The sequence below is a fragment of the Myodes glareolus genome, chromosome X (genome assembly GCF_982192425.1).
Source record: "Myodes glareolus chromosome X, mMyoGla1.1, whole genome shotgun sequence".
NCBI lineage: Eukaryota > Metazoa > Chordata > Mammalia > Rodentia > Cricetidae > Myodes > Myodes glareolus.
This window is the reverse complement of record NC_142053.1, coordinates 776,786-798,490: the sequence shown is the minus strand read 5'-3', so window position 1 is coordinate 798,490 and position 21,705 is coordinate 776,786. Positions and strand designations below refer to the sequence as shown.

Below are 21,705 nucleotides of genomic sequence, written 5' to 3'. Positions count from 1 at the left end.
CTAGAAAGTTTCTACACTAATATAGGGAAACTTTCAGAAGCATACAAATATACCTTTCTTTAAAGAATCTTTTCAAATTCCATCTCTTTCATTAGGCATCACCAAAAGGAAGGAAATTTTTTTATTATTTGGTCATATTAGTCTGAAAATTTCCAAGTTAAGGCCTTTCCATTTCAGAATGACAACTTAGAGTATGTAATATAGAACACATGCATCAATAATTATTAATGATTTCCTTGATTTTTAAATGTTTTAGAGTATATCGATAGTACTGGAGTCAACTGGCATCCTAGTCACTCTTTCCTACACTGTGAGGTTAAGCAGAAGCTAGCTGGAGTGGGGGCCAAGGCCAAGTTATTTTAATGATCTCATCTTGATCTTCTGCTATATGGCTCTTAGCAGATCATAAGCCCTTTCTTTATAAAAGTAAGAGTCTAAAGAAAAATGAGAATTCTTCTTTATCTCCGTACTATGAGATTTGATCTTCTTTAGAAAATTTCTGGGCAGAGAAAGACTGACACAATAGGAGTTTTAGGACTCTCAGTCTGACTCCAAAGGGAGAACACAGGGATTTGAATAAAAATAGCAAAGTTTTGTGGAATATTAGTTTAAGATGTGTTATATTTGTTTAAACTGCAAAATATTTGCTTAATGATGCTCTATTTTATGTTGCATTTTTTAACTCTGTAAAGCTGTGTTAATGTGCCTGCCTAAAACACCTGATTGGTCTAATAAAGAGCTGAATGGCCAAGCTAGACAGGAAATGGATAGGTAGGATTGCCAGGCAGAGAGAATAAATAGGAGAAATCTAGGGAAAAAGAGGAGAGGAAACCAGAGTCTAGTCACCCAGCCACCCAGCCAAGCATAGAGTAAGAAGGAAAGAAAAAAATATAAGAAAGATAAAAAGCCCAAAGGCAAAATAAAGTTAAAGATAAATGGGATAATTTAAGTTAGAAAAGCTTGCTAGAAACAAGCCAAGCTAAGGCCAGGCATTCATAAGTAAGAATAAGTCTCTGTGTATGTATTTGGGAGCTGGGTGGTGGGCCCCCAAAGAGTAAAAACATTAACTACAGAAACATTATAGTAATACTGGATGTTTAGGATACACCATCTGTCCTGGTTAAGTTTTATTATCAATTCGACACAACCAGAGTCACCTTTTTTCATGATAAAATAGCATGAACAAAGGTAACTTAAGGAAGAATTTATTTTGGCTTATGCTTCCAATGGGCTAAATGTCAATAATGGAAGGGAAGACATTGACACATGCATCTGTAGAAGATAGTTGAGATATATCTAAATTGTACAAAGGAAGTAGAGAGAGCTACCTAGAGGTAGGGGTGAGGGTATAAACTCTCAAAGCCTATTTCCAGCGACATATTTCCTCCAGAAAGATTCTACGTCCTAACAGTTCCATCACCTCCCCTAACATCACCAATTGGGAATCAAGTGGTCAAGTACTGGAGACTATGGGAGATATTTTTCATGATTTGAATTTCATTATAATGACCATTTGGGGGTTACAATGAATCCATGAAGAACTAAGAACTTCACTCTACCCTAAAACTTATAGGGTTATCTGTCAATAATAGAACGTTTCTCAAAATTTTTAAAGTCCGAAACGAGGGTCTTTTTTTGTCCTAGCTTAATTAGGTAAGATACTGATCACTAGGCCAATAAACTGTGACCAAGAAGATGGGAAACATGATCAACTGCTTATCTCTAGACCAATCACCTAGACCATGGAGATTTGGACTTTAAAAAAAATAGCATATTCTGTTTGAAATATAGTTAGAAGGGGCAATTTTTTTAAATACAGGGTCTTATTTTATGGCTCAGGTTGGCCTAGAACTTACAATGATCTTCCTGGTTCAGTCTCATGAATGCTGAGATTAGAGGTGTGTACCATCAATCTTTATTAGCAATTCTTTAGGGGCTTCTCTGTACCCAATATTAAGAATAAAATATGTGTTGGAGAAGATCTTCACCAACCCCTCATCAGACAAAGGTATGATCTCCAAAATAGACAAAGAACTCAAAAAACTAGACACTAAAACTCTAATTAAGCCAATTAAAAAATGGGGTACTGAACTGAATAGAGAATTCACAACAGAAGAACTTCAAATGACCAAAAGACACTTAAGGTCATGCTCAACCTCCTTAGCCATCAGGGAAATGCAAATCAAAACAACTTTGAGATACCATCTTACACCTGTCAGAATAGCTAAAATCAAAAACACCAATGATAGCCTATGCTGGAGAGGATGTGGAGTAAGGGGAAAACTCATCCGTTCTTGGTGGGAATACAAACTTGTGCAGCCACTTTGGAAATCAGTGTGGCAGTATCTCAGGAAACTGGGATTCAGCCTACCTCAGGACCCAGCAATTCCACTCTTGGGAATATGCCCAAGAGATGGCCTGTCATACTACAAAAGCATTTGTTCAACTATGTTCATAGCAGTACTATTTGTAATAGGCAGAACCTGGAAACAACCTAGGTGCCCCTCAATAGAAGAATGGTTAAAGAAGGTGTGGACCATATACACATTAGAGTTTTACTCAGCGGTAAAAAAACAATGACATCTTGAATTTTTCATGCAAATGGATGAAAATAGAAAACGCTTTACTGAGTGAGGTAACCCAGACTCAAAAAGAGGAATATGGTATGTACTCACTCATAAGTGGATTCTAGTCATAATTAAAGGTCTTTGAGCCTATAATTCGTGATCCTAGAGAAGCTAAATAAGAAGGTGAACCTAAAGAAAATCATATAATTATCCTCCTGGATATTGGTAGTAGACAAGATTTCCAGGCAAAACTTGGGTGCACGGGGGTGGGGGTGGGGGGTGGATGTAAGGGGAGATGGGTAGAGAGAAAGGAGAAGGGGAGGATTGGGGAACGCTTGGGGGAATGGAATGGGTGGAATAGAGGAAGGATGGATATGGGAGCAGGGAAGTAAATATCTTAATTAAGGGAGCCATTTTAGGGTTTGCAAAAGACTTGATTCTAGAGGGGTTCCCAGGTCCAAGGAGAGGTCCCCAGATTGTTCCCTGGGCAGCAGAGGAGAGGGTGCCTGAACTGGCCTTGTCCCATAGGCATACTGATGAATATTTTGCATATCACCATAGAACCTTCATCTGGCGATGGATGGAGATAGAGACAGAGACCCACATTGAAGCACTGGACTTAGCTCCCTATGTCCAAATGAGGAGCAGATGGAGGGAGAATATGAGCAAGGAAGCCAGGATCACGAGGGGTGCGTCCACCCACTGAGACAGTGGGACTGATCTAATGGGAGCTCACCAAGGCCAGCTGGACTGGGAGTGTTGGAGCATGTGATTAAAATGGACACTCTGAATGTGGCTGGCAATGAAGGTTGACTGCGAAGCCAAGGACAAAGGCACTGGGTTTTGATTCAACTGCATGGACTGACTTTGTGGGAGCCTAGTTTGTTTGGATGCTCACCTTTATAGACCTGGATGGAGTGGGGAGGACCTTGGACTTCCCACGGGGCAGGGAACCCTGACTGCTCTTAGGACTGGAGAGGGAGGGGGAGGTGGGGAGGGGAAGGGAAAGGGAAGGCGGGGAGGAGGTGGTAATTTCTAATAAATAAACAAATAAATTTTAAAAAAGATTTTAAAAAAGAATAAAATATGGGCTAGACAAGTTCTGTATCACTGAGCCATATCCCTGCTCCCATAAGAACTAATTCTAATTGAGTAAGGAACATAAAGAAAATGGTGTTTTCTATACCTTTGTTCTTATGCAGAGCAAGGACTATATGCTAGGTATTACGTTACATGCTAGGGAAACAATAAATGTATACAATGAACCTATTTTGAAATATTTACATTCTAGTAACTTCGAGATAGAAATGGTAGAACTAACATCAGATTTTAAATGCTGGAAGCCTCAATTACAGTTCACTTTTCTTCTTGAGTCTTTGCCTTTCTCAGGAACTACTTATAGAAGTTTATATTAGTGAAACTCTCTATCTTGTGTGACAAGAACTTTCCATAGACAGATTAAATAAGGCTGATGTTCCTCCTTCCTCTATAGCTCTTCCATATTGCTCAACATCAAGACATATAGAAAAGGATTTCATTATCATAATCACCATCTGTAAAAATCAAAGCAAGTTTTCAGTAGCTACATTTGTCATAATGTTAAAGAAGTCTGGCCAAGAATAAAACCAAAACAGAAGGAATATAGAGCAAAAAAATGGTGAGAAAAATGATGCTGAAGGTATCATTAAATCCTTGGTCCCCAGTCACACCCCGTTCATTTCATGGAACTTTCTAGTTATATAAACAAAATTCAGCATTATCTATACAAATCCTGTACTGTGGAATAGTGGTTCAGAGCACAAGTTTTAGGGTTGGATAGGCCCACTTATGGGCCTGATTCTGCCACTGGAAAGCATATGGGCTTGAATGCAGTACATATAAGTAATTACAACTACTATGATAATTAAATTTCAATACATTTATAAACAAAAGAATTAATACAATTCCAGGTATAACACTGTTTAGACATGCCCCTCTAAGTTTCTTGCACTGGATATTTGGTTCCAATGTAATAGTTATGAGACATTTAAGAAGGAAAGGTTAATTTTGGCTCATTGTTTCAGAATATTTATGATCACTTATACTATATGGCATAGAGCTGTCATGATAGCTGATGCTCTTAGAACTCAGAACTATTAATTATATAATCCTCTTACTTTGTAAGGTGCCCAGCTAAGTGTTTATTTTATAGCAATCCAAAATGGAGTAACATGGCTCTTATTAGCAAGAACATGCTTCTCATCTTTCTATAACTGAAATGGCAGAACAATAGGAAAGAATTTGACTCACCCTCAGAAGATTTCCAGTAGGAAACACCAACAGCATGAAGACTGACAGGATGAGAAGCCATGTTTTTAAGGGTAATGACCACAATGTCATGAACCTCAGTCCAAATAGTAGGACCCAACAGACCTGTTAAAATGAGATGTCCCTCAAAAATTACTTGAAAGATAACATACCAGAGAGCCTGTCATTATAAAAGTGAGAGTTAAAGTCACAGTGGAAAAGCGTGCCACTTTGAAACTGATAAATAGCAGTTATGCTTTTTACTAACTTTAGTTCAGCCTCAGGGTTGTTCTGAGAAATTATTTCTGATAAGTCATTCAATGTTTCATTAATTCAATGATCTAGGAGAATAACATTAAAGTCAAATAAAACAAATGCAAAAGTCTTGAGGCATAAGTAAATCTGGCATAGTTGAATAATATGACTGAATTTATGTGAATGACCAATAGAATAATAAAAATATGATTAAAGATGTATACAGGGAACATAATATGTAGGACCTTATGGGAAGGAGGGAGAGAGAAAAAATGAAGAGATCATAGGTGATTCCTATGATTTAATTTCGATTATGACAAATGGGTAGATAGTCCAAAATACAGAAATCAAGAGGAAATTAAGCGTTATAGTCTGTGGATATTTTTATAAGATGCTTATAAATGGTTTATTGAATGAGTTGGAGTCAGTGACATGAAAATATGAAATAGCTTTGATTTTACAAAATGACCACAATTTTTAGCTGCATTCTGTGAAATTTCTTTCTTTCACTTTGATCAAGCCTAAATCTTTTCTATTAATGTCCAAATATTAACAGACACTAATGTTTGTAGGTGTTAACAATTTCTTTCCTTTTAAATGACAAACTTTGATGTCCTCTGAATCTTTTTTATTATTTGTTTTATTTTATGTGTATGAGTGTTTTGTTTGCATGCCTTTGTTCACCATATGTGTGCTTGGTGCCCAAGGAAGTCAGAAGAGGGTGCGGGATCTAGAAGTGGAGTTCCAGATGTTTGTGAACTACCATGTAGACAGATTAAAGAGAAAAAGAAAAGAAAATAATCCAAGACCAAGTTTGTAGAAGCCAAGCAGTGGAGATATAAAATCCAGTCAGTTTATTTTCCTGAAAGTAGCAGTTAAGGACATCTGGTTAAAGAATATATCCTTTGGTGACCACACTAAGTACAGTCCTGAGGTTAGGAATATTTGCTAGGAAATGAGTTAACTAACATCATAATTAGCATACAATATTGTTTTCATTACCCATCCAGGGTGGCCTGGGCTTGGCAATGTTGAAAAGGTGGTCCACGTACTCTACAAATACCGTCTTTTTGTACATGGTGGAGGTGTTGAATGGAAAAGATGTTGGCATTCTAGGAAGAAATCTGGATGAAGAAAAGAAAAGGTCATCCATTTTGATATTGTTATATTAAGATTTCAAAAGTTCAAAGTTTAACATTAATAAAATTCTAATAAACTGATAGAACAATGATACTTGCTATTCAGTCATGAGTTTAGGATTCTATATTCCCTTTGGTCATTTCTTAAATATAAATTAAAAATGCTTCTGATTTTAATGGAGACATCTTGATCTATTTACTTTCAGTCTACTAAATGAATAAAACATTTAATAAAAGCCCTTTAATGCTTAATCAAAACACAAATTAATCAAATCTAATACAATTAATCAAAGACTAATAAAACTAACATTTTATGTTCAACCATTCTTTTTTGATAACTCAAAATCATAACATTTGGACATGTTTAACCACACCATGTCATACCAACTATTGTAGATTCCTATATAACTCCTCTGCCTTAATATAGATCAGAGATATTATGAATTCATATACAACTACAAGATGGTTAAACTAGTCCTCAGCTTGCCATCAATGTGAATTGTTGATTTATTATTAATTATAGACATAAATTGATAATTATAAATACAAATTATTGGTAACTATTGATTAACTATCAATATAGATTGTTGATTATTAATTTCAACATCATTATCATTCTTCCAGTCATCCTCAGACACTTAGGACCTGAAGTATGCATTCCCCAAAGAGAAATTCATAAACTGCATTTATTAAATGAAAAAGGGGGAATTCATGAGATCCGCAAGGTTATGCAGATCAGCTGACATTTAGAAGGCCAATCCACCAGACATTTACACATATGATGGAGGTTAAATTCACATAAGCACAGCCGTGAAAAATATTGCATTTTGAATAGCTGGCTGTCTCTAACTGCAAATTCTGTTGTGCGATAACATGCTCCACTTCTAACTCAGCTTTGTGATTCTTAAGCAATGTATTCCTCATATGTTGGGCACAATTTTCCTGTGTTCTGTTAGGATGACTTCCCCCCCACCAAAAAAACTGTGTAATTCTGGCAAATAAAATAAGACAGTCAAACCTTTTGTCCCACACTACAATAAAAAACAACTTATAAGACTGTTCTCTATAATTAATTCCTTGACAGGATTATTTGACCAGAAGAAAGTCTTTGTGGAGAGATCACAGGAGGAACTTCCACAGAGCTGAACTGCAGGTGTCTGGCCTTGCTAGATCTAAGTCCTTCAAAGATTTATGATTAATTAGAGCGGTATTGCAGGTGTCTGGCCTTGCTATATGATAGTCCGTCAAGAGACCAATAGCACCCAACTGACTAACTATGTTAGTCTCTGCCTCTTCCTTAGATCTCTCAATGGTTTAGTTTTATCCCTTTGTAACCTGTAGTGCCCCCCTTTAAGAGATGGCCCAAACCTCCTCACAGCTGCAGCTGTGGTTAGCTACAAACTAGCTGATAAATTTTGCTGTACATCTTCAAAGAACACCTGTGTCCCTGAGAATTTTCCTTGCAGATTTTTATTACTAACAAGTTCCTAATGGATGGATGTGTGTGTGTGTGTGTATATACGTATATACGCATGTACATGTGTATATGTATATGCTGGGGAATTTGTACCAACGGAAAAAAGAAGACTGAAAGAGTAAAGAATGTAGAAGGATAAAGAATGTAGAAAAATGAAGAAAAAGAAGAATATTGAGTAATTAGAACAAGAATAAATTGGAATAGAGATTTGTAACAGAGAATTGGAATTAGAATTGATACAGAGAATTAGAGTTAAGAAATTATAGACAATTAGGACAAGAAAATTAGAATTAAAACAGAACAATAAAGAGACATGACTGGTACTGCAATCATGTGAACTCATTCTGTAACCTCAAACTAGACATTTTCTAAGTACCTTTTGCTACTCCAAGGCAATCTAACCGAACCCTGGGAGGAAGTCAGCAGAGCTGGACTCTGCTGGCTTTCAATGCTTAACAGTTTTCTTAACAGTCAAATATCTGAACTGATACTTAGTTTTTCAGAGACCTCTGTCAAGGACTCTGACCAAGCAGGGCAAAAGTGGGGCTGGCTTCACCCGTATCATATTCTGCTGGCCCACTCTTCCACTTAGCCCTGAATTTCACTCCATTCCAGGGTTTCCAAGATACCTGAGAGCCAGTTGACTGGCTCTGCCAACTGAAGGCCTTGACAAAAAACATTCTATAGTGGCTGTGGGCCAAAGACCAGGGGTTGATAAGGAAACTCTTCCAGTAAATAGAATTTCTTTGCAGAGAAATGCATGGGGGAACTTCATGGGTTAGAGGGCTAAGATAACTGTATAAACAGGAGGCTAGAAACCTCTCAAATCCTTTTTTGCCTCATCACACTCATGAACTTACAGGAGATACCTGATGATGACTTGTTTCTGGGAGAGGCACTCACCTGGCCTTTTATACATAGGTCAACATCGTACACTAGTATAAAAAATTGACTATTGGTATACCACAATCCATTTGTTGGTGGCATTGATATATAATGGTGGAGTAAATAATGCCCTCAATGGTCCAAACTTTAACCAATACTACTAATTGTTCAATATATTAAAAGAAAAATTGCACAGGGTTCAGTTATATACAGACTATTTCTGTTATATAAGATTGTGTTCAGCAACAAATATCTTTGTTTTCTTTCTGGGATAAAGACATATTAGTGAGTGCAAGAAGAAGATCTTCATACTACACGTTAATTATATGGAAAATTTCCACTGTTGAAGAAGCACAAAACATCATAGAAAAATGTTTTATAATCCATTCTAACTTTGCTTCCTCTTAACTTTTGGGAGTGTTGTTTGCATTTCCCTTGGAATTTGATATATAAATTCTGCCAAATGTACTTGGCAATAATTATTCCTGACATGAATTGTTCTTTCAAATTTTATCTAAAACTAGTTGGAAAACCATTATATTTTCTGATCTTTGCTTAGAAGAAGTTGAGCAGCTGCAGGAACAGATAATATAAATTTGAATTTCCTTAGCTGTCTATTTTAAACTTTGGCAGAGTCTGTCAGGATGTGTTAAGAGTCAGTTTATCATGTTGTCAAAATAATCTAGATTACAAAATGTTAACGTTAAAACAAAAAATCTACTTTTTTGTAGTAAATACATGTGACATCCTGCTAATGACTTATTTAGTTCATTAGATTCACTTTTAGTGTGGGTGTTATATTGTGTGTACTTGTGCTCGTGTGTGTGTGTGTGTGTGTGTGTGTGTGTGTGTGTGTGTGTGTAAATATGGAGGTCAGATGTTGATATTAGGTATCTTCTATCTCTCTCTATCTTATTTTTATCTTTATGTGTCTGTGTGAGTGTATGCCACATGAGTGCAAGTACCTGCAGAAGCCAGAAGATGGCTTTGGATCCTGTAGACTTGGAGTCACAAGTGGTTGTGAGCCATCATGTTGTAGGACTTTAGGACAATTTTGAGGCTATTTCTGAGTGCCTTAGTGCTTCCCCCCACTCCCTGGGAATACATGCACGTACTAAAATGTTGGGAACTTTCCATCTCCTATGACCTTGTGGATATTCTCCAAATAGAGCTCCGTTTCTAGAATTAGGACAAGATAACCCACAGATGTCCACCAAAGTTTTGACTCAGTTCCTGGAAAGAAGTCAGAATGACCCCCAAATGTTCCCTGTTTCCTCGCCTAATCTGGCAACCGCTTTCCTGCCCTGGCTCAGACCACTTGTTATTAGAAGCCCCCCCCTGAATAAACCAATCCTAATAATGAGAAAAATGTCCCAAGTCCGCCCCCCCTTGTTTCTATGGTTTTTTGCTTTAAAAATGGCTTGTAATAGGCATTCGGGGTCCTTGGCATCGAATGCTAAGTGACCCTACCATGGCAGAATTAAAATCCTCTTGCTTTTACAACAATTGAGGTGTGAGAGTGTATTCTTGGGGTGACTCCTCCTCAGTAGTTGGACTCTAGGGTTCAACAATGTGAGTGCTAGGAATTGAATTTATGTCCTGTGTAAGAGCAGAAATAACTCAACCACTGGGCCATCTCTCGGGATTCCATCTTCTTTTTTTTTTTTTAGACAGCCTGGAGCTCACTGATTCAGATAAGCTGGCTGTACAGTAAGCTCCATGATTCCGCATATCTCTGCTTCCCAGTGTTAGAATATTTATGTGGATGCTGGTGATCTGACTTCAGTTCTTCGTGCTTGTAAAGCAAGCACTTCACTGTTTGAGTCACTTCCCAACCCTCCTAAATAAAATTTTATACCAAAAGTATTATTCATTGTGCCAGGCCACTAGATTACATTAAAATACAAAGCACTTCATGATGTATAATCATCTCGCTATTGTTAACAAGAACAAACAGATAAATGACCAACTTTTCAATATGATACCAGGTACCTGGTCCTCTGGGCTGCTACTCGGGGTATTCAACTGCAGGCTATACAAACAATAGAATGAACCTGTATCCCTTTCTTACACCATACACAAAAAACAAGCCTTAAGTGAATCAAAGACCTTAATGTAGGTGTTAAAAATATAAACTGCATGTCAAAAGTATAAAACAGATAAATTGAACTTCATCAAAATGAAAGACTTTGAGTTTGAAAGAATACTATTAGTAATGTGAAAAGATTACCCACAGCATGGGATAATAGTCACATAATATAAATCTTATAAAGTTGTAGTATTGAAACTATATAAAGAACTTTTAAATCTCAATATTAAAAAAAGACAATACAGGGACTGGGGAAATAGATAGTTCAGCAGTTAAGGTGCATGCCTTTAATCCCGGCACTTGGGAGATAGAAGCAGGTGGATCTCTGAGTTTGAGACCAACCTGGTTTACAGTCATGGTGGCTCACGACTGACTGGAATTTCAGTCCTAGGGGATCCCTCTTTTGACTGTTGTACTAGGTACTGAAGTGGTGAACTGACATGCACACAGGCAAAACACTTATTTACATAAAATAAATAAATCCATAAATGTGTTCTAAAGAATTACCTTGGTATCAATAAAACAAAAGAAGTGAAAGACTTATACAGCAAAATGTTAAAACACTGAAGAAAGAAATTAGATTCCCAAAGTCCAGTTGAAGAGTGGAAAGAGTGAGAATATGAGCAAAGAGGTCAAGACTCTGATGAGTATACCCACTGAAACAGTTTACCTAAGCTAACAGGAGCTCACCAATTTCAGCCGGACTGGGAAGGAACAAACATAGGACCAAACTAGTCCCTCTGTGGTTCACAGCTGCATGGATGGGGCAGACTGAGGGACTACTGGCAGTGGCATCAGGATTTATCCCTACTGCTTGTACTGGCTTTTTGGGAACCTCTTTGGACAGATACCTTGCTCAGCCTAGATATAGTAGGGAGGGCCTTGGACCTTCCCCAAAGCAGTGTGCCTTACCTTCTCTAGGGAGTGCATAGGAGGTGGGGGGCTAAGTGAAGGGAATGGGAGGCGGGGAGGGAATAGGAACTTGGATTGATAGGTATGATGAAAAAAGATAGTTTGTTTTTTTTAAAAAGAAAAAAGATAGAAAGGTCTCCCATGCTCAAGGACTGGAAGAATCTGTATTATGAAAATTATACTATCAAAACCAATCTACAGAATCAATGCAATCTCCACCAGCATTGAAGCTACATTCTTCATAGTAATATGAAAATAAGTATCTTAAAATTCATATGGAAACAAAAAGGATCCTCATAACCAAAGAAATCTCGAGCAAAAAGAATACTTACTATAGCTGATTACAAGTGCAAGTTATACTGCAGAGACATGGTAAGAAAACAGGCATAGTACTGGCACAAAAGAAGATAGATCACGAAATTGAGTAGAAGGCCCCAATATAAGTCCATGATCCTACAGTCACCTGATTTTTGACAAATGAGCCAAAAATATGCACAGGAGAAAAGATAACATCTTTAACAAATGGTGTGGATAAGCTGGACATCTACATGTAGAAGAAATGAAATTCTTATCTCTCACGCTATACAAAATAAACTCCAAATAGCTCAAAGACCTCAATATTAGATATGAAACTGAAATTGCTAGAGGACAAAGTATGGAGCACACTTAAAGACATGGGAATAGGTAAAGGTTTTCTGAATAAAAAAAATTTCATTGCTTAGGAAATAGGGCCAATCAATAGTCAACAAATGGGACCTGCACATCAAAGGAAACATCTATCAAGTGGAGTCAAACCATCTATTAAGGAAAGAGATAGCCTACAGAACAGAAGAAAATCTTTGCCAGCTATACACTGGACAGATAATTTTAGAATATACAAAGAAGTAAAACAAACAAGAAACAAGAAACAAACATTCCAAAGGAGAGAAGCAACCAAGTCCTACCCAGCTATGACACCTATGAACCACATTAATGACCAGCATGGCATGATAACCTTAAGAATGCAGTAGTGGCATGCTTACCTTGGTGTTAACCAACAGTTCTCTGATTGGACTTAAGACCCACTCAACAAGAGGGAAACCATGCCTGATAATGGAAACTTAGCTAATTACTCATTGCCAGTGAAGTCATGGATATTAGAGAATTTGCATCAAGTACTTTACTAATCAGCATAATCCCTGATGAAATGTTAAACATTTTTTTCTTTTCCTTTCTTTCTTTCTTTCTTTCTTTCTCTCTCTCTCTCTCTCTCTCTCTCTCTCTCTCTCTCTCTCTCTCTCTTCTCTCTCTTTCTTCCTTCCTTCCTTCCTTCCTTTTTTCCTTGCTTTCTTTCTTTTGTTTTTTTTTTTCGAGACAGGGTTTCTCTGTAGCTTTGGAGCCTGTCCTAGCACTAGCTCTTGTAGACCAGACTGACCTTGAACTCACAGAGATCTGTCTCCCTCTGCCTCCTGAGTGCTGGGATTAAAAACATGTACCACCACCACCTGGCTAACATTTTTTCCTATATCCACAGATAATTTTAGTCTTCACCTCTCATCGGGGAAACTTTTCTTCATAACAAATGGAGATCATAACAGAAAACCACAATCAGAGTCCCAATGGATATCTATAAAACACTCCTATGCCCAAAGCTCAGGGAAGGTTTGGGGAGAAGGAGTGGAAGGATTGTAAGAGCAAGAGGAACAGGGACTTTGCTGTGAGATTGTGTCTCCTAGTAATATCAGAAACTACATCCAAAAGATCTCATGAACACAACTTAACAAAGATGAACTAAACAAGGATGTCACCAATAGACATGCCAAAGTGGACTAGGAAAAGTACAGGAGATCTCAACCCCACACAAAGAACTAGAAGCAACTAAGGAATGACAAGAAAGGAAGAAAAAGTCTCCTCTGGAAAAGAATACATCAATCGTTATTCAATACCAAATGGTCAGCCCTGAAAAGATACATATTAGTAACAATATACAGACTGAGAAGGTTATATTTAGGAATATATATGCACATGCATATAATATATTCAAGCAATACAGTTAATGAAAAAAGAGACCATGAATTTTAAATACAGCAATATAGTGGAAGATTTGGAGAGAAAAAAGGGAAGTGAAAAATGTAATTTCATTAGAATTTAAAAAAAAGTAAAATAAAAAAGGTATAAGAAAAAGAGAGAAAACTCACTATTTTAAAAGGTTGTGGAACTGAACAGAAAGTTCTCACTAGAAGAAATACAAAAGCTAATAAACACTTTAAAAGTGTTTAACATCATTAGCAATTAGAGAAATTCAAATTAAAACTACACTGACATTCCCTCTCATCCCAATTAGAACGCCTATCATCAAAAAAAAAAATCAAATGACAACAAATTCTGGTGAGGATGTTGGGAAAGAGGAACTCTATTCCATCGAGTATAAACTGATGCAGCCACTTTGGAAATCAGTATGGAAGTTCTAAAAAAGCTACAAATAGAACTACTATATGAACCAGATATATCACTCCTGGGTAGATGCCCCAAAGACTCCATATTCTACTACAAAGATATTTGCATGCCCATGTCCATTGCTACTTTATTTACAATAGCAAGGAAACGTAATTGGCTTAGATATTCACCAACTGATGAATGGATAATAAAAATTCAAGCTGTGTGGTGGTGGTGCACACCTTTAATATCAGCACTTGGGAAACTGAGACAAGTGGATCTCTATGAGTTCAAGGCCAGTCTGGTCTACAAAGCGAGTTCCAAGACAGCCAGAAGATCTGTCTCGAAAAAAAGAAATAAAAGGAAAAAAAAGAAAGAAAATTAACAAAGATAAAAAGAAAGCTAATGAAACTATGAAAGTCAGAGATAAATGGATGGAGCTGGAAACAATCATTTTGAATGTGGTAACCCAGACACAGAAAAACAAATGTCACAAGTTCTTTCTTATTTGTGGATCCTAGCTCTGAATCTTTAGGATTGATTGTATAACTTGGAATAACTGTAGAAACCAGGAACAAAAAGATAATTGGTAGAGGGTGAAGAAGGAGCTCTAGAATTAGGAATAGCAGGATACAGTGGGAAAGGAAAAACAGAGGGACTTAACTGGGAAAGGGGAGGAAGGAAAATAGAGGGAAAGGAAGGAAAGAGGGATAAATATCACTAAGGATGTCTGGTAAAGTCATAATGAAATTTATTACTTTATAATCTTATTTAAAGATGCAAATATAGCCAGGCAGTGATGGCACATGCCTTTAATCCCGGCACTTGGGAGATAGAAGCAGGTGGATCTCTGAGTTTGAGGTCAACCTGGTTTACAGAGTGAGTTCCAGGACAACCAGGGCTGTTACACAGAGAAATCTTGTCTCGAAAAAAAAATCAAAAAGAAAAAAGTACATACAATACATATGTTCTCTCTTTCTCTTTCTCTTTCTCTCTCTCTCTCTCTCTCTCTCTCTCTCTCACACACACACACACACACACACATACACACATACTCACACATTTTAATACAGTTACCCTACACAGTGAAATAATATTTCCTGGGAACTATAGACTAATAAAAACCCCAGAGTGTTAGTGTGTCAGGCAAAGGATATCTCCTTTTGAATTGTTGGGTGGGGTCCAAGAGACTCTCCAAAACAATATAGGCAATTTTCATTGCTCTTGGCTACCTGCCAAAATATGAAGATAATATCCTACCACACACTTTCATCATGAACCTTGGAGGAATTGAGCTACTATTAACCTGGAATCCCCCTTCATGAGGACTAGCACTCATACTATCAGAAGGTGCTATGCAAGCTACCATGAAAGAAAAGTTATTCTCAGTCCTACCCAGTTGTACAGTCCAAGAGCAACAACAATAATGAAACCAGCAAGATGCCTCAGTAGTGAAATAGCAGTACTTGTATCTTGGGAGTAACAAACACCTGCCTAAATTGGATATAAAATCAATTCAGTTGGAGGGAACACATAGCCTGGTATGTAAACCTAGACAAGAACCTGTGGCTGAAGAGATCATAGACCCTACAAAAAGAACCCACTACTACTCTATAATTAAAGTAATATAGTATCTACCTGCCTTCTAAACACCCATCCTTATACCATAGATAAGTACAGCTCTGACATCTCATCAAAGAAGATTCCTTTTGAAATAGAACAACTTGTCAAAATACAGAGAATAATAACCATGGGAACACAATCCCAAATGCAACATCTCTAACTAAGTGGGTTCAGGAAACATGCAAGGAAAAGCGGGCAGAAAGATTGTAAGATCCTGAGGACCAGAATGACTGCTTTTGATAGTACCTACTGGACAGAACAGGCATGGTCTACCATGAACTCAAATTTGAGCGGAAGTTGGGGGTGGGGACATGAGAAAAGTTGGAGGGCAAAAAGGGGGTAAAATGATGCAAATACAGTATACTCATGATTAGTCTTGAACTTTCTAGAAATTGAAACTAAAACAACTGGTTATAGTTGTGCACACTTTTAATCCCAGAATTTAGGAGGCAGAGTCAGGTGAATATGAGTTCTAGGCTATCCTGGTCTACAAAGTGAGTTCCAGGACAGCTGGAGATATATAGAGAGAACATGTCTCAAAAACAAAACAACTATTTCATTTGTTCCAGCAAATACCACCAGAGAATCTGTTTGCTAAAATAACAACATGTCTGGGACTGTATTTCAGTGATAAAGCACTCATGAATAAAATAGGAGGCCTGAAGTCCACCCCAAACACCACAAAATAAGTGAAAGCCTAAGTGAATGAATGACCTACATCAGTACACTATGATACTGGATAGAGCCCACCATCCAAAATGATAATGATAAGAATGTGTTTACTTGTATGACACAGCTCTTATACAGATATTAAAAAGAATGTATTAAGGTTGTGTCTACTGACCTATAGAGAATTCTACAAGGTGCTTCTGAATGAAAAAGTAAATAAAGTATGTATAGTATTCTAGTTTTTAAAAATTAGTAGTGTGTGTGTGTGTGAGTGTGTGTGTGCATGCACACACTGTGTGTTGAATAAGACTGGGTGATGTGGGAGAAGAATGAGGAAGTGAAACATAAACAACCAGAAATACTTATGCAGTATCTATGATATGACTCTATGTAGCATTTACATTAATACAATATATACATTGTATTTAAATTCTCCCCATCTCTTTTGTTATTTTGTGATAGGGTCAAGAGCAGTCAGGTCTGACAATGAACACACTATGTAGCCAAACCTGGACATAAATGCCTGATTTTCCTGCTTTCATATTCATGACTATGTTTAAATTTTTATAGTACACATTTAAAGAAACACAGTGAAACGGAAGTGGCCACCTTTCCTTTCTGCTGGGAACCAGCTGCTCGCTGTTGAAATGGGCAAGTTCATGAAACCCGGGAAAGTGGTGCTCGTCCTGGCTGGACGCTACTCCGGACACAAAGCCGTCATCGTGAAGAACATTGATGATGGCAGCTCAGACCGCCCTTACAGCCATGCCCTGGTGGCTGGAATTTACCGCTATCCCCGAAAAGTGACAGCTGCCATGGGCAAGAAGAAAGTCGCCAAGAGATCCAAGATCAAGTCCTTTGTGAAGGTTTATAACTACAACCACCTGATGCCCACAAGGTACTCTGTGGACATCCCCCTGGACAAAACTGTTGTCAACAAGGATGTCTTTAGGGACCCAGCCCTGAAACACAAGGCAAGGCGGGAAGCCAAGATCAAATTTGAAGAACGATACAAGACAGGGAAGAACAAATGGTTTTTCCAGAAGCTTCGCTTTTAGGTATATTTTTGTTTGCATCATTAAAAGTTTTAAAAAAATAAAAGAAACACAGTGAAAGACCAGCACTGTGGTGTACGCCCTTAATCCCAGCACTTAAAAGGCAGAGACAGGATGATCTCTGTGAATTCAAGAGCAGCCTGGTCTACAAAGTGAGTTCCATGACAGTCAGTGCCACAAAGTGAGACCTTGTCTCAGAACGAAACAAAACAAAAAATAAAGATAATTTAAAAAAAAGTCAGGTGGTAGTGGCACAAGCCTTTAATCCCACCACTCAGGAGGTAGAGGCAGGTGGATATCTGTGAATTCGAGGCCAGCCTGACCTACAAAGCGAGTTCCAAGATAGCCCAAACTGCTACAAAGAGAAACCCTGTCTCAAAACAAAACAACAACAAAGAAAGTCAAAACAAAAAACACACTAAAACGTAAAATAAGTAATTTCAACATTCAACTTGATAAGCAAAAAATAGAAGAACAAAGTGATCCAAATAAAATTAGAAAGAATTGATGGATGAAATTGAGAAGCAGAAACTGCAGTAATAGAAAGACTAAAAAAATTTATAAATAAACCCAAAATATATTTGTTGACAAAATCCAATAAAATCAGGAAATGTCCTGTAAGTATTATTTTTAAAAGGAGAAAGAGAAAAAGATGGAAGGATGTAGAGGGAGAGAAATGTCAAGAATGACAAGGGAGATATAGTCCAGACAGTACTTTAACAAAATAATAGACTATCATATAATTCAGTTTCAATACCTTATCGAATCAAGGTATAATAGATTTGAGAAGATGTAGAAAAATTGAAATAAGTTAGTGACAATTATAACACTGAGGAGCTCATTTAATGGTCTAATCTCATCATATAAACCAGAGTCCCTTCCTAAAGATGAAAAGCTTCTTATGCAAGGGCAAATATCAGACAAAAGTCTACCATATGCATACTCCTGAGAATTTCACTGTTCTAGTTCTTTCTATGGAAGGTTGGGGTAAGCTAAGGGGAATTCTACTCTTTCTCTCCCATGCTCCTTGTGTCTTCTCTCTCCCTCATCCCATACTTCTCTCTAAACCACAGTGCCAACATGCAACAAAGAATCAATGATCAAACAACAAAAATCAATGAGTAACTTAGGTCCCTGAGAAGAAATGGCAAGCAACATGGTGCAAATAATCAGACTGCATGCACACCTTACCTACAAATGTTTGAAGGACTTAACTAAGTATTAGTCATCCACTTTTGCCTAGTGTCTGCATCTTGTAGTCAAAGACATAGCCTCACAATGTTACATTCAACAGAGCATATTTACCTTGTGTCCGTGTGCAGCACATTGAGTAAGTCACTCTGCCTATAGTTCCAGTACACTTCCACTGCACCTAGGTAATATCTTCTGGTGGCACTAGAGCAGAAATAGAAAAGGTTAAGAAAGAAGCAAGTGAAGAGTGCTATTTGCATGGCTTTTATTCCTAGAAAATGCTCAACTAGAAAAGTGAAAAATTAACTCTTCTCTAAAATATCTTTAGCTCTCAAGAAGAAAAAACGCAAAATATTTATGATTTAGTGAAAAGTCCTAAATATTTTGCAGAGGATTTTATGGAAATTTATCTTCTGAGAGTGACAGTAGCATTAGCACTAAACAGAGCTGAAAAGGATTACTTCCTTTTGGCAGTGCAAAGCAGGCACAGGAAAAACTGGAATAGGAAAAGGGTGGCTGAGCTAAGGCTTAACCCATTCCTCTCTGAGAGTATCCTACCAAGTTTGAGTCCTTGAGAAAAGGAACAGAATACTAAAGAAGAGGTTTTAATTGTACTCAGTTTCTTAGACTGTTCTAAAAGTTTCTTCCTCAGTACCAGCAGCAAAGAAACTTTGGGATTTACCAGATCCCAGTTCGTTTTCCCCACAGCAACTCTCCAGTTGTCCACCTGATCTAGAGACCCAGGAAAGACACCTGTGTCCTCTGTCCTGTTTATTGTTGTTGTTTCTGCTTTGTCAACTTAACATAAACCAGAGTTATTTGTGAAGATAAGTTTCAGTTGGAAAAATGTCTCCATAAGGTGGCCTGTGGAAAGTCTGTTGGGCATTTTCTTATTTAATGATTAATATGGGAGACCCAGGTCACTATAGGCAGAGCCACCCCTAGGCAGGTGGTTCTGAGTTATATAAAGAAAGCAGGCTGATGAAGCTATAAAGGGCAATTCATTAAGCAATGTTCCTCCATGGTCTCTGCTTCAGTTCTTGCATCCAGGTTCCTGTCTTGCTTGAATTTTTGCCCTGACTTCCATCACTGATGGACTGTTATCTGGAAGTACAAGCTGAAATAAACCCTGTCACCTCCACGATGCTTTTGGTCATGGTGTTTTATCACAGCTATAGAAACCTTAACTAAGACACCCTCCCTTCCCACAAAAACTAGAAACAAACTTACCATATGACCCATCTATACAACTCTTGGGCATACATCCAAAAGGAATCTACATATTACTATAATAATACGTGTATATCCATATTCATTGCTATCCATTTCACAATAGCCAAGAATTGGAAAAAGCCCGGAGGTCCATCAACTGAAGAATCGATAATGAAAATGCAGTACATTCACACAATAGTATACTATTCCATTTCTGTAAAGAAAAATTAAATTATCAAATTTACATGTAAATGCATAGAGCTGGAAATAATCATTCTCAATCAGGTAACCTAGATCCAGAAAGACAAATATTTCAGGTCCTCTCTCATATGTGAATGTTAACACTGAACCTTTAGATATGTGTTTTTAAATTGGAGTATCCATAGATATCAGAAGACTAGGCCAATTTCCTGAGGGCCGTGAGAAAGTTCTGATTAATCCCACAGGAAACAGCATTTTGTCAGCAAGGCAGATTTCAAGGGAAGTAGGTATGAAAAGAGAAGAGGACTAATTGAACAAGAAGGGTTAAGTAAGGATAAGGATGGGAAGACTAGAAAGAGAAGAGAGTATGGGAAGTAATTACTAACACTAAAGGTATTTGAAAAAGACATACGGAAACCTACTACTGTAGACACTTTCTAAAATACACATGTATAGATATATAAGAGTTCAAATGGAGTTCTCCCTACAACAGGGTGACAATTCACTACAGGCTAATAAATATCAAACCCAGTACCAGGAGTGGGTTACCTCTTTTGGAGTTGTTGGCCCCATGGACCTCCAAACATTATAGGCTATAGCTAATGTTACTGTCAATTATTCTACAGAACTTGATGGTGAGACCCTATTGCTGAAGATATAACATATCTGAGTCATAAAACTGACACAGACCTGGCTAACAAAAATAGAGGCAGGGGAAAGGAAGGAACGAACGAAGGAAGGAAGGAAAAGAAAGAAAAGAAAGAAAGAAAGAAAGAAAAAAAGAAAGGAAGAAAGAAAGAAAGAAAGAAAGAAAGAAAGAAAGAAAGAAAGAAAGAGGAGGAAACCCAGCTTTACCCCAACTGGCAAGTAGTGTTGTAAGATTATATACATGCTATTAGGGGAGGCAAGTTATCAAACAGTCTTACACAGCAGCTATGATAATTGGTGTCATGACAAGATACTCCCAACCACTTCGTGCTGTATTTAAGGCCCACTCTACTAACCCACATGTGACTCAGTTCCATCTGGAGTCAATTCTGACTTAAAAGCCATTTGAGTTCAAGAGTGCCTGCTCTGCTTGCTCCAGTATCCTTGAGGGCTGTGAGAAAGTTCTGATTAAGCCTGTGGGAAAGAGCATTTTGCCCATGAGAAAAGAACATACTATCTAGTAGAAAGAATACTGCTGATACTATCTAGACCTTAGGGCACATCCAGATAAAAGAAACTGCTTGCTCAAGGACATGAATGGTCTTGTGGTTAGATATTGACTGTGCTGTGCTTTGTTCTGCTTTTATATATAAGCAGGTTCTGAAATAAACTTGGGACTGTCCAGAGTAAGCTGGAAGTTCCCCTAATCTATCCTGTGTTTCTGTCTCAATTTCTCTCAGTCTAACATTTCCTTAGCTTCAGCACCCCCTTCCAGGAACCCTGGCTGACTTTGTTGGAGCAGGCTCTGACACTCTACAGGATAGAACTCATACTTGTTATAGGGCCAAAACCCTATAGCTGCCTAAGTCATAGGGCAGAACCTAATATTATTGCTTTCCTAAATGGACATAGAAATAAACTGCCCCCATGTCTTACTATTATACCCGAAAAACAGGGCATCATTCAACCCTCATCAGAGAAGCTTCTTTTTGCAATAGATTCACAACTAGTAAATGTACAGAGAATAAGAGACAATGAAGTGCTCAGCTGTTATTGAGATATCTGTATCACACCCCCTCTT

At 37.6% G+C, this 21,705-nt stretch overlaps 1 protein-coding gene and 1 pseudogene across 7 annotated transcripts in view; one reads left to right on the top strand and one right to left on the bottom strand.

Annotated features, from left to right (window-relative positions):
* The window catches only part of F8 (coagulation factor VIII), a 166,848-nt gene that overhangs the window by 144,405 nt on the left and 738 nt on the right, over positions 1-21,705 (bottom strand). For 5 of the 7 annotated variants that reach the window (XM_085684579.2, XM_085684587.2, XM_085684584.2 and 2 more), the window contains exons 1-3: positions 18,678-19,030; positions 6,111-6,232; positions 4,857-4,979 (exon numbers count right to left, since the gene is read on the bottom strand). In XM_085684579.2, coding sequence (XP_085540705.2) covers positions 4,857-4,979; positions 6,111-6,232; positions 18,678-18,823 — 391 coding nt within the window. In that variant the 5' untranslated portion in view covers positions 18,824-19,030. Of the gene's footprint in view, positions 1-4,856; positions 4,980-6,110; positions 6,233-18,677; positions 19,031-19,793; positions 19,990-20,980; positions 21,099-21,705 lie in introns of those variants that run through there. The other 2 variants (XM_085684580.2, XM_085684583.2) reach the window with 2 other exon arrangements.
* Positions 16,937-17,411, top strand: LOC125395870 (large ribosomal subunit protein eL27 pseudogene; annotated as a pseudogene).